Genomic DNA, 19776 nt, shown 5'->3' on the forward strand with positions numbered 1-19776 from the left:
AGCCGTTTTTTTTACAGTGTATACTTTCTCCATGTTGCCGCAATAGTTACCCACAACATAGCCAAAGATACCAAATCAATCGGACTTACCGTGTTGAAAACGAATGTTTTTGAGATTTTTCATGTAATTTTTGCCAAGGCTCTTTTAAAAAATTAGGCTGATGATGCAAATTGTCGTTTCTGGTTATGAAGAACACTTCTATAAAATTTGAGTCAAATAAATAAATATCAAAGGAATCGAAGTGATTTCCGTAATTTTGGATGACTATTTCCAGCACTTCCAGACCTGGAAGTCCGGAGCAAAACGCATCCAAATTGCTGTAGATATAAATTTTTCATATGTGGATGAATAAAAAAAAAACACTATTATATTGTTATTCTGAGTAATTTTGGGCGTTCGTTCCATTCTTTTATTTAATTAGTTTCTTAGCCCATCTTTCGTTTTTCTAAATTCAATTCTAGTACAGATGCTGTATTTACAATTAAACTGAATAATCGTCTCGACGTTTCACGTTTTCGTTCAGCACGTCATTATAGACATTGCATTTCGATGCAAAGAAAAAAGTGTTTTGCAAATAGCAGAAACTTTCCGTCTGCTTCGCGTTTCAAATGGAACTACAGAGTTTTGCATTAAGTAGTTTAATTTAAACTGCTATGCACTGATGAATTAAAGACGAACCGTAAACATATCCTCTCATGTTAATGGAGGCGAAATGACCCAAATTGCTTAAGATTTTGTTTTAAAATATTATGTATTAGTTATCAGTTTAATGCATAGTAGTGAACAATTTTCTTTCTAGAAAGTATTTCATCAACGAAAAAATTAAAACTTTTTTTTCAATTTTACGATAACGATGATGCATTTCGCCTGTGTGTTTTGTCTTGTTGTTTTGATGAATGTTGACCCGTTGTTGAACATCGTTCTGCTTCCATTTTCAGATACCCGTGATTTCGCGTAATTTAAAATGCATATTTTTGATGTTTTTCAAGATCGGGACTTTTGCCCCAAGTATAATTAAGGCCTGAGGCCAGTGTGTTTCAGGGTGTTCTAGAGGGCTATTTTCACGCTTCAAATCTGATTGCCTCAGAAACGGTGACGAATATCAAAAAACCCAACTGACAATCTCTGAGAAATTAGTTTAAATTATTCTTTAAGAATGATTAAATGACTTTAGTGGTCGGGAAAGTCTTTTTTCTGAAGAAAGAATTGCAAGGCTGAAAACGCCGTTTTTCAACTTGTTCATTGAATATCTCGCCTTCAAAAGCATGGATAAAAAATCTATCCTGTCAATGTCTAGGTAATTTAGTTTATATGCGATAAGTGCATAAAAACATAGAGGTTATCGCGATAAAAATGAAGTGAATGTTATTTTTGTGAAGGTAAGTCGATTTCTATGTACATACACGCTATTTTTTCTGCTCCAGTTTTCTGGTAACGAAACATGAGCAAAGCTTCCAAACAAGCGGTAGCTGCAGACACATTTTATGCAAACTTGTAACCGAAAATATCGAAACTTTTCTGGTCACCCGGCCCATCGAGAGTCATTTTGTACATATGCGAGAGAGCATGGAGAGAAATGTAATACGCAGAGCGAAACACCTGGTTATACGCGACTTACTGGCCTCAGCCCTTAAAAGAAAATTTTCATAAGTTTCGAAAAAACTAGAAATTCTATGTATTTTTTAATGCATACAGCGAGTAGTTTTTCGTAGTTATCAGAAATTATGATGACTGAAGGTAGCAGGAAACTTTCACGTTTTATTTTCTTTAGTTAAGATAAAACAAAATTTCTTTAGTTAAGATAAAACACACATTCCCTTAACGATATTAACAATACTCCATTTACCACTATATCATTTGACAGTTATCTCGTCTTAGATTCGGAAATTACGTGTGCAGATAGACCACAGCACATCGTCCGAATTTTCGAATGAACCAGTTGTGCCGCAAGGTAGTAATTCAGAATCCTAGCTAGTCGTATTGTTCTTCAACGCTGCAAGTAAATTAGTCTACGCAGATGATTTGAAGCTATATCTCGTTGTTCATAGTATAGAAGTTCTTGTTCTTTCAGTTTAGATTTTGATTTTTTAGACATATCAATGAAACATTTCATTCACAAAACAACGGAAACTCTACACTTTATTCCATGCTACAACATTGTCGTGTCTTGTGTCATTGTATCAGGTGTACAACTTTGCTTCCGCCGTTTTCCGATAGGTGGCTGTACCAGCTGAGGCTGGTCAAAATACATAGATGATAATGCCTTTAAAGTAAGTGCCTAACGAATTGTCATCGCCGTTTTAGTGACAGTTGTTCTTGTTTTCGTATTATTCACGCTCGAAAATGTCTGTTTATGTGCCCAATTCTCGTCATTTGCGGGAAGTTTTACTTTTCTGTTACAATTCGAAAAAAATGCAACTGAAGTGCATCGAATGCTTTCAGAAACTTACGGTGATGCTGCTCTGAGTAAAAGAATGTGTCGGGAGTGGTCTCAACGTTTTAAAAATGATGATTTCGATGTCGAAGACAAACATGGTGGTGGAAGAGTAAAAACCTTCAAAGATGAACAACTAGAAGCATTGCTTGATGAAGAAGCTCTTGAAACCGGGTGAAACCATCACAGGAGATCGCTACCGAACGCACCTGATGCGCCTTAGTCGCACGCTAAAAGAAAAGCGGCCACAATATAAAGAGCGACATGACAAAGTCATCCTTCAACACGACAATGCTTGGCCTCACGTCGCAAGAGTGGTCAAAAAGTACCTGGAAACGCTGAAATGGGAAGTCTTGCTCCACCCGCCGTATTCCCCAGATGTCGCCCCTTCTGACTTCCACCTATTTCGTTCAATGGCACACGGCCTGGCAAATCAATATGTTCAATCCTTCGAAAAGTTGGAAAAATGGATTGCTTCATGGATAGCGTCAAATGAGGACTCCTTTTTTCCGAGCCGGGATCCGAAAATTGCCGGAAAGATGGGAGAAAGTTGTCGCTAGCGACGGTCAATACTTTGAATAATACATCTGTAAGCACTTTTTCGCAATAAAGCTTTTAATTTTGGAAAAAACGGCGGAAGCAAAGTTGTACACCTGATATTGAATCGAACTTGTTCAGTTTGGTCTACAGTTTTATCATAAATCGTCTTTCAGTCCATAATTAAATCATGAATTTTTTCACTGGGAAAGTTGAAGAAATATCCACTTTTTGTCGAAAAATTGTGTTCAGCGACGAAGCACATTTCTGGTTTAATGGATACAACAAGCAAAATTGCCGCATCTGGAGTGAAGACCAACCAGAAGCATTGCAAAAACTACCAATGCATCTCAAAACAGTTACTGTTTGATGTGGATTATGGACCGCTGGCATTATTCGAGAAAAACCGGCCGATATGTTGGAGAGACTGTACCAAAATTGGACCAACATTTGCATGAAATCATTGTCAAACATTAAAATATATTAATCGTTCTATCGACTTCAATAAAGATTTCATCAATTTCCTCAGACTTTCTGTGTGTGTGTGTGTGTGTTTTTTGAAAATAAAATCCAATATCTCCTAGAAATCACCAGTTATTTGATCACTTAGGGGTTAACCTATCTTTGTGCTAACCAATTTCATTGATGCTTTCTTGTTAAAACGTAGAGCTGGCATGAGCTTGAATAATTGTAAATTCACTAAATTTCTGTTTTGAGCTGTTAGTGGAATGTTTTCACTAATACCCGCATATGCATGGCTGCCAGATGGCTGACTAAACGCTACCAGCTGGAAAAATATGGCTGGCAGACATTCTGGTGACCGACTGCCTCACCGCTGCCAGGAATACAACTCAAACGATACACCCATATCCACCAGGATTTTTCCACATTGAAATCTTTGACATTTCCAGCGAAGGTGAGAAGATGAAAACGCTCGGCTAACTTAGATACAGACGACTTTGTTTTGTCAAATTGGATTTGACAACCGTCACTGAATCAATTTTGGTAGCCGTCTGGTGGCCATGGCTGCCCAGGTAGCCAAAACGCTATGCGGGTAGTACTGTTGTTGTACCGTTGAATTCCACTTTGTTATATCACGTCATTATACTCACAAAGTCACTATTTTCACAGTCACTATTTTTCCGAAAGTGTATCAAACGTTATAATACAGATACGTATTTCGGAATGCTATTTGCATCCTTCTTCAGTGTATCGGTTTTATAAGTTTTATTGTAAATGGAACGAAACCTGAAATTATCTGTTATTACTGGGGAATAAATGAGTATGTTAGTGATGGACTTTTTTTCTCTCTCTATGGATTAATTTATATATCAATCCGATAGACTTAGTTTTAAATTATTAAATGAGAGAATCAATAAACAAACGAATGAATATGAGACGGCAAAATATATGTATCATAAAAATATCTATCCTGTATAAAAATTAACGAATCGTCTTTTGTTACTTAAACGTTAGAGAAACAGCGTTCTAATAACCTACACCTACTCCTTGACATAACAAAATGTTCGCCTCATTTGAAACAACTAATTCAGCAGGTATCCGAAATAGCTCCCCAGTTGAATATTTTGCCAACACGAACATCGGTCGGCAAAATCATTCAAGCACAAAAGACATAACAAAATATGTACAAACCTTATAGAAAAGGGGTGTGTCTGATATTCGAAAGCTTACCTGAAACGTGGAAATGTCCAGATTGGCGAGTGTTACCAGAAGATTAAAGGTAGCTGCCGCCAGTGAAATTGTTCTCGGTGGAATACATTCACCTGCAAATAGGGAAATAAACATATTTGAAGTGTTTTCCATGGCAACGACCTAAAATTGCTAATGACATAAAATTGTGTTTTTTTTTTCAATTTCGACAACCAGAGATGTTAATAGCATGAATGAAAAAAAAAATCGAGACCACCAAAACAGGACATACGGCATAGTAGCAAATAAGTCTGATAAGTGGCTACCGTCGAAATAAACGGACGCGGTCGGCATTCGTGAAACAGTTTTTCTGGAACATCAAAGACGTGATGATGGACTCTTTCTAGTTTGCATTCGTATAGGTTACACCTAAATGAAAGACCTCCATAGGTACGAGATAGGATGAGAAAAGTACACACCAAAACGTATCGGAGTTACTGAAATTAAGCTATTCTCACGTTCTTCGATCCGAGCGCCGCCGATGGTGCAAATAGAGCTTCCCGTGGGTGCGAGTATGTTTTCGTTTGCACCCCGAGCCGCATAAAAGTCAACGGATTATGCAAACAAAAACCGAGCAAACTTGAAAGGCAAACAGTTCGAAAGTATATATTTATCTCCAGAGCCAGATGGGAAAAACAAAACATTGAACTTTGGTAGTGCATCAATGCGCTCTGCTTTGAGCCTTCGTATCCGGCTCGGGAGGACTTACCGATAGGCACGATGGTGGCGTATAGCAGCGAGATCGTTCCGAAAAGCTCCGTCGTTTTGACCGTTAGTAGAAATTTGGTAACGTCAGGACCTGTGCATGAAATGGAAAGCAGATCGTATTACGCGACTCCCGTTCCGACGTAGTCCAGATAAACAACTTACCCCTCGGACAGAGTTCCGCCAGCTTCGTCAGCAGACCGAGTGATGCCAGCAAGGAGAGCACCAAACTTTGCTGATTTTCCACTGATTCTCGTATTGTGTTGAATTTTTTAACTAAAGTATCTATCAGTCCTAAGCATACGGTATAACTGCAAGCAAAAAGCAATGGGATAGTGGTAAGATTTAGATTGCTATCAGACAGATGTTATGAATTGTTCAATATTATATTTCATACTAGGAGCACTATGTTAAAAAATGGTTTGAAAAATATTTAAACATTTAATTCAACTTGTAAATGTCGGTACGCAAATGATTACGGTTTGACACTGCTATTCAATAAAAACTTTTAATCGGTTAAAAACATATGAAATTTCCAAAATAATCGCATATTGTCTACCAACACAAAAAAGTTATTTTGTTAATTTGTACATTTGATGTTGTAACACAATAGGGTATGAGATATTATGCCAGAATGTCCGCTTCAAAAATATAAATGGCTTTTGAATAGTAACGGAGTAGTACTCCTAATTACGCTTTTGATTGACTTGATAATTTCTAAAATTTTAGAAGCTAAAGGGTGATTTTTTAAGAGCTTGAGAACTTTTTTAAACAATAAAACGCATAAAATTTGCAAAATCTCATCGGTTCTTTATTTTAAACGTTAGATTGGTACATGACATTTACTTTTTGAAGATAATTTCATTTAAATGTTGACCGCGGCTGCGTCTTAGGTGGTCCATTCGGAAAGTCCAATTTTGGGCAACTTTTTCGAGCATTTCGGCCGGAATAGCCCGAATTTCTTCGGAAATGTTGTCTTCCAAAGCTGGAATAGTTACTGGCTTATTTCTGTAGACTTTAGACTTGACGTAGCCCCACAAAAAATAGTCTAAAGGCGTCAAATCGCATGATCTTGGTGGCCAACTTACCGGTCCATTTCTTGAGATGAATTGTTCTCCGAAGTTTTCCCTCAAAATGGCCATAGAATCGCGAGCTGTGTGGCATGTAGCGCCATCTTGTTGAAACCACATGTCAACCAAGTTCAGTTCTTCCATTTTTGGCAACAAAAAGTTTGTTAGCATCGAACGATAGCGATCGCCATTCACTGTAACGTTGCGTCCAACAGCATCTTTGAAAAAATACGGTCCAATGATTCCACCAGCGTAAAAACCACACCAAACAGTGCATTTTTCGGGATGCATGGGCAGTTCTTGAACGGCTTCTGGTTGCTCTTCACTCCAAATGCGGCAATTTTGCTTATTTACGTAGCCATTCAACCAGAAATGAGCCTCATCGCTGAACAAAATTTGTCGATAAAAAAGCGGATTTTCCGAATGGACCACCTAAGACGCAGCCGCGGTCAACATTTAAATGAAATTATCTTCAAAAAGTAAATGTCATGTACCAATCTAACGTTTAAAATAAAGAACCGATGAGATTTTGCAAATTTTATGCGTTTTATTGTTTAAAAAAGTTCTCAAGCTCTTAAAAAATCACCCTTTATTTATTCTTTCATGCAATGTACTGATTGTTTGACGATTATCATGCAAACAATCTACTAGGTGTGCGAATTTTAGATAAAGAAGTTCACGTGGTTTGCGACTTGCAATGGCAGAAAAAAGAGTGCGATTTGTTCATCATAAGACCAAAATACACTGCTTGAATACTCTTGACTGTGCACTAATCCATTCATCGCTTGAATATGCGGGTGTCGTTTGGTCATCTTATTATCAAATTGGTATTGATCACGTTGAATTCATTAGGTTCACACTCCGCAATCTACCATGGAGAGATCCATTAAACCTTCTAAATTACGAGGATAGCTGTCGGCTTATTAAGTCAATTCGTAGAAACGTTTACAAGGCCTTTTTCATCGCTGATTTGATGCAATCTCGTATTGACTGCCTTGATCTCCTACAATTGATCAATTTCTGCATCCATCGTTGCAGTCTTTGTTCTCATCTATTTTTACGAATTTCTCAGGCTAGGACACATATAATGAAACTTTTTCTAACATGTGTAAATTTTTGGGTTTCAGATGTTTAGAAACAGATATCTGTTCGAGGATTTTTTAATGTGAATATCAACACTCTCTGGTCCTTTCAAGATGAACGGCAACAAAAATCTACTGTACGAGGAAATTGTCTGCCAGGTCAGAATTTTTCTACCAGAGTGTTTCTTCATTCACAGAAAAGGTTTCGAGCTTGGAGCATTCTTTTCACAGAAACGGTTTCGAGCTTGTAGAACGGTATCGTAACTAAGCCTCTGATAATCGTATTGAGTCAAAGTCTTGGTATCCCATTCATTTTGTGTAATTTAACCTTCTGATTTAACGGACTTCGAAGCCGAGTCATAGCGTACAGAACCATTGCATGGCTAGTGCTACGATCCTACTGACACTGAGAATCCTTCCACATCAAGGTTTGAACATACGACCAGCTGAGTTGGCCGCCGACGATGCCGCTGGAACAAGACAAATACCGCTCTCGGTCTCTGCCAGAGATACATTTTTTTCGAATAACACTCGATTTTTAAAATAACAAATCTCGGCGAAAAATGCCGAGATTTGCAAAGGATTTTGCTTTTTACTGATAAAATAATGAACACAAAAGCTAGGGTTGAGGAAGAAAAGTGCTTCAACAATCTTCATTTTAATTTCAAATGGAAAAATTAAAAGAATTGCTCAAAGTATTTGTTTTAGTACTCAATGCCTCAACCATTAAATACACACAGTTCGTAAAAAAATTGCGATTCCGCATCTTATAAAATGCACATAAATTCCGGCTACCGTGATTCCTGTTTTCCGATTCCAGCAGCACCGAAAATAGTGTAGAAATACTCCAAAACGAAATTCACACTATTTTCTCAGAGATTGTTTGGCCGATATTCACGAACTTAGGTTCAAGTAGAAAGTCTTATGATTCCATATAAAATTTCTGAATTTCGTCTGGATATGACTTCCGGTTCCGAAACTACTGGGTTAACCGTTAAAAATTTTAAACAACGAAGTAAAAGGGGGAATTTTTTTTAACAAGGTTCAAAACTATTCCCATTTGTAGGTCATATTTGATACTGGTCATACAAACGAATTTTGGCTATTCCGGTCCTAGAAATTAGGTTTCGGAAGTATTAGAAACAGTGGTCAAACCTTCCAAAAGGATCTCACTCACTTTTCTTCAAGATGACCAAATCGATTTTCACTTCTACTCATAGATTCTTACTTAGGTTTACGGTTTCATACAGAATTCCTAAATTTGTTGTGGATAATACTTCCGGTTCCGGAACTATAGAATTTTTGATTCGTAGAATTTATAATGGTATGAGTAATATGAGAAAGGTATGATCACATCTTTAGGTGGATTAAACAGGTTTTATAAAATATTTTCCTATGTGTGAAATAGGAAATATAATATTCAACAATTTGTTTAACTTACTTAACGTCTGCTGACGTTAGCAGTTCAATAGAAACTGAGAATATACTGATGAATCGAACACGAAACGTAAAAATATAGTCATGTACACTTTTTTTTATAAAAAAATTTATTCAGGCCAATTTGCGTATACATAAGCTTTGCGTGGCCGATTGACCCATGTTTTTGTTAGATAATATTTTTATTTTATTGTTGGATCTCGTTGTCACCCTTCTTCTAGGGGGAGAGGAACTTCCATTTGCTTCTAGCGAAGATTACAGGTCACTTTGTCTGTGGCTCATATGATCCATTGCTACATCGTTGGAGTTGTGAGTGTTTTCCGTTTTCTTGTTTTCATCGTTGATCGCAGTCTTGGGTTCATTGCTAGTTGCTGTAGATGCGCTTTGTACATTGATTGCAGTTGATAGTTGATTTAAGGTCTGAGGACAGAGGGTCGCGTGTTGAGTTTTAAATCGACCACGTGACTCGCTCAATTCCTTTTGCGCATCGTATTTCTCTTGTACTCTCTCGTATATGAGCAAACTGTACCGGATTGCCAGCATACATGTTATTATTTTAATGAGAAATTTTATCACATAAATCTATCGTATCTATTGAACATTACATAGATTACAATGAACAATGAAAAATTTTTGCTAAACAAAAAATGTGTTTATATACAATGACACGTCTGTGTGTTTGGTAGCCTTGTCGAACCAATTTTATTTCTCTCTCCTTTTTCAGAATTCTATCAGGAAACCGAAGTGAAAAAATGGCAGATGCATTGAAACTTGCATATTTATCGCGATAACATATATGATTTTTTGTACTAATCGCATCTAAACTAAATTATCTAGGCTTTGTCACGGTAGATTTATGATACAAGCCTTCATAGCCGAGATATTCGATGAGCAAGTAGAGGTATGTATTTCCGAGTGTTCCAATTTTCAGCAGTTCTTCAGTTAGAAAAAGATACAACACGACCGCTAAACTCAATGAATCATTCTGAAAATTTCACAGAATATTCTCAACTAAATTTCGAAGACATTGTTAGGTGGGTTTTTCTATATTCTGCACCGTTTCCAAGAAAATATAATTTGAAACGGGAAAATAGCAAAAAACCTACCACTTCACGGTACTGTCCTCAGCCCTTAATGGTGAAAATGTTTTTGAAACAGGAGCCCTTGTTTTTTGTTTGAAGATGTCCTTTTCGCAGTTTCAGTGTAAGGTTTGCCGTAGTGTGCAGGTTGCTCACAAAACTGACATGTAACCAGTTGATTTTCATACGTAATCAGCGTTTTACACGGATGTATCCCGTCTTGATCACAAATGATGTAAGATGGAATTGCTTTACGTAGTTGCAGTCACGTATCCAGAGGGGAGGCCGAGGGGCCCTGGCCCCTTCCGAAATCAAAAACATATAATTATTTAGAATGTCTCCGACATGTGTTACAGAACTAACAAGACAGTAAACGTAATGAAATGTATCATGTATGTATGTACAATATCAGTTCCAGTGGAAAAGTTTCAAGTGTAGGTTAAAAACCGCCATAAAAGGCACACCGAGAATTAGGCACATTATTTTTTAATCTTTGGGCCTCTCCCGAAATGAAATCCTGGGTACGGGCCTGCGTAGTTGCATACCTACCACTCGCACACCATTCCGGATACCCGGGAAAAAATTCCGCCATACTTCCATTTTGATGGAAAGAACTTCACCGTACTGCGACATACTTTCCCGAACGAACTGATCGTTGGTCTGCTGGGGAAGGTCATGCACGCGTACTTCTATGGCATTGTCCACCATGTACACAGGGATTTTATATTTAACATTGTCTTGATCAACACTGTGCACCCCGCTATTTACCGAAGCAAATGCAATTGCATCTCTTTTACGTTAAAACATAATGTACGCACAGTTAGACGCCATGTTGAATTGAATCTCACTTACATCATTACCGTTTAGATGCATTCGTTCCTCGAGCAAGATTAAAATTTCGGTTGCTGCTGCTAACTTTGCAGCGCTTGAAATCAATACAAATTGAATTTGGTCTTGTAGGCCAAGTTTCGGGCTTTGTTAAATCGTATTTTTCACTGCACTGTATTGTCTTTTTTTTTTTTTTAATAACTATTTATTGGAATATGAGTTAAAATTAAATTTAAAGATTTAAATTGGGTGTTCAGCCACAAGTGGTGACTTTTCAGCCCTGTTTTATATATATATATATATATATATATATATATATATATATATATATATATATATATATATATATATATATATATATATATATATATATATATATATATATATATATATATATATATATATATATATATATATATATATATATGATTTGGTTATTACCATGAAGACATCATTTGCTTCCGCAATTCTGAGATTTTTGTGTAGGGAAAATTCTAAACCTACTTGTATTGTGTAATGGGGAAAAGGAACTTATATACTAACTTACTAACTAATACAGAGAGCGAATCGATTCAATTTAAGATTGCATCGATTTTTGTCGGAATTTGCTTATAATATTATGTGACATTACATCTAATGGTTCTATATTTGTGAGTCTGTGTAACTCATTTGTACTAAACCAGGGAGGACGCTTCAGAATCATTTTCAGAATTTTATTCTGAATCCTTTGAAGCGTTTTCTTCCTGGTGGAACAACAACTTGACCAAATTGGTACCGCATAAAGCATGGCTGGTCTGAAAATTTGTTTATAAATTAACAATTTGTTTTTTAGACAGAGCTTAGAATTTCTGTTTATAAGAGGATATAAACATTTAATATATTTATTACACTTTGCCTGGATTCCTTCAATGTGATCCTTGAAAGTGAGTTTTTTGTGACTGTATTGTCTTTGTTTCTGTCGTCTCGACCGTAAGAATTTTTCGACTGTGTCGGATGAGATACTAGCACGAACTGTCATGTACACTTAGCACAAACTGGTCTTATGTGGCAATAAAACCCATAAATGACATACTTTTGTGTTCAATTGAATATTTATCATCAATGGTTTTGCAAATGCATTCAAATTATTTTAGCTGTAACTTCTTCAATTGTGGAAAAGCTATCAACAAATTACCGTCCAATTTTTACAGGAAGGGGTTGTTTGTTAAAAAATTTTCGAATAATATTATCATATTATCATCAATATTATCGTTTTTTGCTCTGGGTAGCCGGCTTCCGAGAATACGTTGTATTTTATCGTGTTTTTTCATTTAAATGTGCTTCCTACTAAAATCTGTTCCCCGAATAATCGACGGAGATGACACACCACTACTGGAGAAATAAAATAAAATAAACACTCATGGATGGACTTGCTGCAAGTAAATTTTAGATTTTCAGCTTGAATCACACGATTGACTTGTAGATTTTCACACATTCCATATAAATCTGATAACACCGACAATGATATGCGGATGGCGCTTCGATCGGTTAACATCGTTTAATTTTGGGCGGTAAATTCTAAGTTTCCGTTGCTTGAACATTTTTTAGTTTCTCGAATGAGCATTATTTAATAAATAACACTGATTCAGACTGAAGGTCTAGGCTTGGTCTGCAGCGGACCCATTCGCGAGTGTTTTGCCTTTCTCATATAGAAAGGTTATGCAATCACTGTGAAAACCGACTTTTGAACCGAGGCCCGGAGGGCCGAGTGTCATATACCATTCGACTCAGTTCGTCGAGTACGCAAAATGTCTGTGTGTGTGTATGTGTGTGTGTATGTGCGTATGTGTGTATGTAACGTTTTTTTGCACTAACTTTTCTCGGAGATGGCTGAACCGATTTTCACAAGCTTAGATTCAAATGAAAGGTCTTGAAGTCCCATACAAAATTCCTGAATATTATTTGGATCCGACTTCCGGTTCCGGAGTTATGGGGTAAAATGTGCAAAAAAATGAAAATATGTTTTCTAGCTTTTCTCATAGATGGCGCTACCGATTTTCATAAACTTAGGTTCAAATGAAAGGTCATGTGGTAATTCCTAAATTTCATCAGGATCTGACTTCCGGATCCGGAAATATAGGGTAAAGTGTATTAAAAATTGTATACCATCACTGAAAAGGACGAAAAACCGTAAAAAAATTTCTAAATCGACCTCAAATCTTCTCCAATTAATAGTTTTTTATCAGCAGACGGTCAAACAGACCGATTTCGGTTACTGTTTTTAGGAATCGAAGAAAATTATTTTGAAGAATATAACAGTATTATATATGATGATATGATTGATATGAGAAAGGCATCATTACACCACTAGGTGGATTAAAACAGGTTTTTATTTTATTCTTTCAGTGGTCGTGTTTCATCTCGCGTTGCTGACAGCAGAGCGAGCAGGAGAAAAGCAGGATACTGGTGAGATCGTTCCTTGGAGATATTTTATATTTTTCTTACTTATTATATTTCTCCTGAGTATCGAAAATCAGGTTTTGTTGAGATCATATTGTTTACCAAATCATATCCGGATCTCTTTCCCTCCCTACTAACAAATCTCCTATCCCGTGATCCTCGTGGAGATACAGTGGTACCCGAGGTCTCTAGAAACAACGAGTATCGGACTAACATTCCTTCCTATCCCTCAGTAGCACAACCTTTGGTCGTAACCAGCGTCGTTATTGATCATTTAATAAAAAGTTAGGAATGAGTGGGTATGTACAGTGAAAATGATTTGCTTCTCCCAAGCTTCATTTTCTTGGTTCATTGTACATTTCCACTCATTCGGTCAATCACGAAGTGCAACTACGGGCGATCTACTTCAGCTCAGCTCAGCTCAGAGCATTATTTAATAAATAACACTTTTAACACTAAAACCCTCCTTAATCCACCTAGTGGTGTGATAATGCCTTTCTCTTCTTTCATAACAGTCTCATGAAAATGTATTTCATAATTTTGTTAAATAATTTCGGATACTAATTTCGAAACTAATTCATTCAGATTGATTCGAGTAGTTCACAAAAGCATGCTTCAGTGTTTATGTCACACAGTCAGCATCATTTTTCCAAATTAGTGCTTGACATTTGCGTTGCCTATTTGTAATCAGTGATGCTAATCTAAAGAAATCCTTCTTAGTCCACTTAGTGGAATTTTCATATATCTTGAAAAATCACCATAGGGGGGAGTACATGAAATTTTCGAAATCGAAAAAAAATTTTTGATGCCAAAAGGCTTAGAATTGCATGAAACGTCGAGATTTAGTGTCATCTCGAAAAAAAAATTTTTTGAAAAAGTCGACTTTTTGGGACATAGAAAAAATATGAAAATTTTTCAAGTCCCAGAAAGTTGATTTTTTCAAAAAAAATTTTTTTCGAGATAACACTAAATTTCGATGTTTCATGCAGTTTTAAGAGTTTCGGCATCAAAAAAAATTTCGATTTTGGAAATTTCATGTACTCCCCCCTATGGTGCTTTTTCAAGGTCGAAAATTGTCAAACCTTTACCACCGGGCAGCACCCCTTACGCATGTCCGATTTAGGTCAAATTTTGCATGAAGGCTTTTTTCGAGGTGCTTAAACTTTTGAGCACTAGAACTTAACGAAAATAGAGGTGATCCTAAAATTTTGGCACCCATATATATATAAGAGCGGTAAAAATCAATGTGTTTTGTCGGTTACGTCACTTATACCATCATATATCTGGAACCAAAAGTCACAACCATTTGATCTTCGAACTTGATCAATGGCCCGACAGTAGCTTTCAAACGAGCCCAAGTTTGTTAAAATCGGTTCAGTTATCTCTGAGAAAATTGAGCGCGTTCAAATACAACGCTTTTTGTCGGTTACGTCACTTATACAATCATATCTCCGGAACCAAAAGTCACAGCTATTTGATCTTCGAACTTGATCAATGGCCCGATAGTACCTTTCAAACGAGCCCAAGTTTGTTAAAATCGATTTAGCCATCTCTGAGAAAATTGAGCGCGTTCAAATTCAACGCCTTTTGTCGGTTACGTCACTTATACAATCATATCTCCGGAACCAAAAGTCACAGCCATTTTATCTTCGAACTTGATCAATGCCCCGATAGTAGCTTTCAAACGAGCCCAAGTTTGTTAAAATCGGTTGAGCCATCTCTGAGAAAATTGAGCGCGTTCAAATATCTTCGAAAAGTGCACACACATACACACACATACACACACACATACACACACATACACACACACACACACACACACACACACACACACACACACACACACACACACACACACACACACACACACACAGACATTTTCCGATCTCGTCGAGCTGAGTCGAATGGTATATAACACTATGGGTCTCCGAGGCTCCGTTCGAAAGTCGGTTTTTCCAGCAATTCTAATACCTTTCTATAGAGAAAGGCAAAAACAGATACACATTGAAATTGGACTTTTTTGAGCGCAACATCTAGGCACCGCATCGTACTCCCAGTGATGCCCACAGTTGCAAAACAATAATTGCAAACAATCAACTAAGCAGATTTAATTTATAAATGAATAAACTAATTCATCAGGTCATTTAGGGGTTAGCCAAATTTTGTGCTAGGGCACATCACCGTTTTTATTATTTTTACGTTTCGTCTTTGACTCATGAGTGCAGAGCAGTTCAAATTTAATTGCTTAGCGCTGAACTCTGCAGTTCAATTTGAACCGCTAAGCAGACGTAAAGTTTTTGCTACTTACAGAACACTTTTTGTTTTGCAACGGAGTGCAATGTCTTTTCTGACGTGCCGAACGAAAACGTGTTTTCGACTATTTCTGGCCGATGCAGGTTTGGTCACTTAGGGGTTAGCCAAATTTTGTGCTAGGGCACATAACCGTTTTTATTATTTTTACGTTTCGTCTTTGACTCATCAGTGCAGAGCAGTTCAAAAAGGCGTCAGAAAAGACATTGCACTCCGTTGCAAAACAAAAAGTGTTCTGTAAATAGCAGAAACTTTACGTTTGCTTAGCGGTTCAAATTGAAGTGTAGCAAAAGCTTACGTCTGCTTAGCGGTTCAAATTGAACTGCAGAGTTTAGCGCTAAGCAATTGAATTTGAACTGCTCTGCACTCATGAGTCAAAGACGAAACGTAAAAATAATAATAATTCATCAGGATTTTCATACAAATGTATATTTGCATTCGAATCACAAATACAATAAAATCATTTGACCGAATTAGAAAACCAAAAATTTCGTTTACAATGGGAGCTGTTAAGTTGTACCCCGGGTGTCTAGAATGTACCACAGCTTTTGACAGCGTTACAAAAAAACTGCAATTTGAACAGAAGCCAGTGTAAAAAATGCATATGGAACTCGAATGGAGAACGTAAATCGCAGTTGAAAGTGAAACTAGACGATGGACGAGACTAAGGGCGATTCCGATGGCTCCAGCATAACACTCTCAAGCATTCCGAACTGAGCAACCTCCTCCATGTGCATGCATGTACGGACGATAAAAGCGGGATGCGAAGGAATTCCGAAAATATTCTAGATAAGACTGTCTCGGCATAGTGACGCATTTTATAGCATGAAGCTACGGTCGGCATTCTGGGCGGTAAGATTCGAGAAGGTTTAAAATTCCGTTGTGATGACTGTATACGAAGGATTTGCAGTATGTATTTGATGTGATGAGGTGTTTAGAATAAGTGCTATTGTTTTTAATCTACCAGAGATTAATCGATTATTTTAATTAAAATACGCTGATGAACGAGTCGTCAATGGATAGCAAACTAGATATTTCAATTTGCATCTGAACATTTTAGTGGCGATCTGTGCCAACTTTTTTTCATTCCATCCAGTTTCATTTCGCAAATCACACGTCAGTACAATCAGCATCGATGAATCGGTGTGTACTTTTGTAATTGGCAAACTGTCGCCTTCATAATACATATTTTGGATTGAAACTATCAACCATACCATACCGGACTGTTCTAACGTCATCTGACACTTACAAGCTCTGACAGTTGATACTTGACAGCATCACGATGAGCTGTTTGTACGCAGATGAAATTACACCATCTCATTTCGGATCGTGCTACCACTTTCCGTCCATCGCATCCGAAAATCTACGGAAGGGAAAGCCAAAAATCACTGATGATCGACCCCTTCTTTTTTCTCTTTTTGTGCAACGTTACACGCCGATTCGCTTTTCCCCGGGATGGTGACACTGTCAGCTGTAATCAAGTGGAACAAGTGGATTGCCAAACAACATAATCAGTCCTGAAAAATTAACATATGACACAAGTAAACAAGCGAAGCCCGAGGGCGACTGCATTTCAGTTGATGTTGATGGACAGATTTCCGGAGTTTTTTTTAATTCGCCTCCTGTTTGATTTCGCACCGATGTCCTAGCTTAGAGTCCATGCCGGAGTTTATGATTGTTTCGTCTTGCATCAGAACAAGGATTAATGCTGAGCACCCCTTTTGCAGTGGCACATGTTCGATTATCAAATCATTTCAAAGCCAGTACCTGTTCCAACAGATTGTTGAAATTTCAAATTTAGGAAAGGAACTTCGATGATCCAACCGAATACTGACACTTTGTGACTACATTGTAGCTAATTGAAATTTTGAACACAATAAACATTAGCTAGCGTGGGAATGTGTATTCGGTTGGAATCTATTCCAAATAGAAATTCTGCGAAATACATGACACCGGACAACCTAATCTGTCTGTCTAAATAGATTCCAATTGGCTAAGCAACGGCGCAAAGCTCCACTAAACAAATTCCCATCATGGCTTTCAAATACCGATAGAATGGCCTGAATCATTAAAAAGAAAACGAATTTAAAATTTGTGTTTAGGGTGTTTCAACAAAATTGGCCAAACAATACAATATTTAAAACACGAAACTGAGAAAAAATACTACAGTGAAATTCACATTCCAGGAAATTTAACGAAACAAAAAACCACGACACAGTACAGGTCATTCTAATACACATACTGTTTACACTTTGGAAGTCCCGAACACCGTCAACGGTCAATCTGCCGCTCTAACCCTTTTTCTCTCGCACGCTCGCACCCACAAGCGCAGATAATGGAATGGATGATTTATTTATATTTAGATTGGAACTGAATTATGTGTGCTCGAGTATTACCAATGTTTGTTTGCTTTTTACCAACGGTGATAAATTCAGATTACTGCCGCGCTATGGGCCACGTGAGAAAACAAAACAAAAACAAATGCGTTCAAACTAGACTAAGGTCACAAATAGAAACCGACGAGCTTTCAGTGGCGACGGGACGAAAACGGCTGGTGTTGGCTGGCTTCAAGGACGGAGACTCTGCACCGGATTTTCAAGCCCCAAGCCATGGGCCACGGGGTCCATCATTTCGATACAGCACCGCCAATGAATATAAATAAACATTGAGTGACAATTGGTCACAACAAGCACTGCGATGAATAAAACCCTTTTTTGCATCTGTTGACGTAGATCGTTGTTTGCATTTCATATTGAAATGCATAATATTTCTCTACGAACAGAGTTTATTTATCATAGCAAAACACGTAGATCCTATGTGGGAGTGTGAAATGCATAAAAGTGTTATTCAGTTAATGTTTATGATTACTGCAGTTGTTTCGAATCAATATTGTAAATTCTCTGTGTGTGTATGTGAGTGCATTTTTCACAAATTATTTTATCGCTCGATTTTCTCAGAAATAGCAGGACGGATTTCAACAAACTAGGGCTCGTTTGAAAGTTACTATTAAGTCATTGATCAAGTACGAAAGCCAAATGCCTGTCACTTTTGGTTCCGGAGATACGATGGTATAAGTGACGTATCCAAACAAACGCATTTTTTTGTCCTACCGCTCACTATTCTCGGGGATGTCTGATTCGATTTTAATAGACTCAAACTTTAACTCATTTGAGAGATACTATCGAGCCGCAGATTTTGTTCGAAGATCAACCAGCTGTCATATCCGGTTCCTGAGATATAATGGTATAAGTGACGTAAACGACAAAACAACATTCGCCTTTTTGCCTTTCTCTATAGAAAGGTATTAGAATTGCTGGAAAAGCCGACTTTCGAAAGGAGCTACGGAGACCCATAGTGTTATATACCATTCGACTCAGTTCGACGAGATCGGAAAATGTCTGTGTGTGTATGTGTGTGTGTATGTGTGTGTATGTGTGTGTGAACTTGTCGAAGATTTTCTCAGAGATGGCCGAACCGATTTGAACAATCTTATGCTCGTTTGAAAGCTACTGTCGGGCCATTGATCAAGATCAAAGATCAAATGGCTGTGACTTTTTGTTCCGGAGATATGATGGTATAAGTGACGTAACCGACAAAACACGTTGATTTTTACCGCTCTTATACATATAAGGGTGCCAATATTTTGGGATCACTTCTAATTTCGTAAAGCGCTAGCGCTTAAATATTTAAGCACCTCGAAAAATGTCCTCATGCAAAATTTAAGCTAAATCGGACATGCGTAAGAGGTGCTACCCGGCGGTTAAGGTTTGAAAATTTTCGATCTTGAAAAAGCACCATAGGGAGGAAATGAAATTTCCAAAATAGAAATTTTTTTTTGATGCCGGAACTCTTAAAACTGCATGAAAAGTCGAGATTTAGTGTCATCTAAAAAAAAAATGTTTTTTGAAAATATCAACTTTCTGGGACTTGGAAAAATTTTGATATTTTTTCTAAGTCCCAAAAAGTCGATTTTTTCAAAAAAATTTTTTTTTCGAGATGACACTAAATCTCGACGTTTCATGCAATTCTAAGACTTTTCGCATCAAAATTATATTTTCGATTTCGAAAATTTCTTGTACCCTTTCCCGCCCCCTATGGTGATTTTTCAAGATATATGTAAATTACACTAAGTGGACTAAGAAGGG

The 19776-nt window shown here is 37.3% G+C and overlaps 1 protein-coding gene across 1 annotated transcript in view; it reads right to left on the reverse strand.

The window, feature by feature from the left end:
- Nucleotides 1-19776, reverse strand: part of LOC131427641 (calponin homology domain-containing protein DDB_G0272472) — a 183525-nt gene that overhangs the window by 24713 nt on the left and 139036 nt on the right. Inside the window, exons 9-11 of the mRNA XM_058591023.1 lie at nt 5552-5697; nt 5391-5480; nt 4664-4755 (exon numbers count right to left, since the gene is read on the reverse strand). Of these exons, the coding sequence (XP_058447006.1) occupies nt 4664-4755; nt 5391-5480; nt 5552-5697 (328 nt within the window). The remainder of the gene's footprint in view (nt 1-4663; nt 4756-5390; nt 5481-5551; nt 5698-19776) is intronic.

This window comes from Malaya genurostris, chromosome 2 (genome assembly GCF_030247185.1).
Source record: "Malaya genurostris strain Urasoe2022 chromosome 2, Malgen_1.1, whole genome shotgun sequence".
Classification (NCBI taxonomy): Eukaryota; Metazoa; Arthropoda; class Insecta; order Diptera; family Culicidae; genus Malaya; species Malaya genurostris.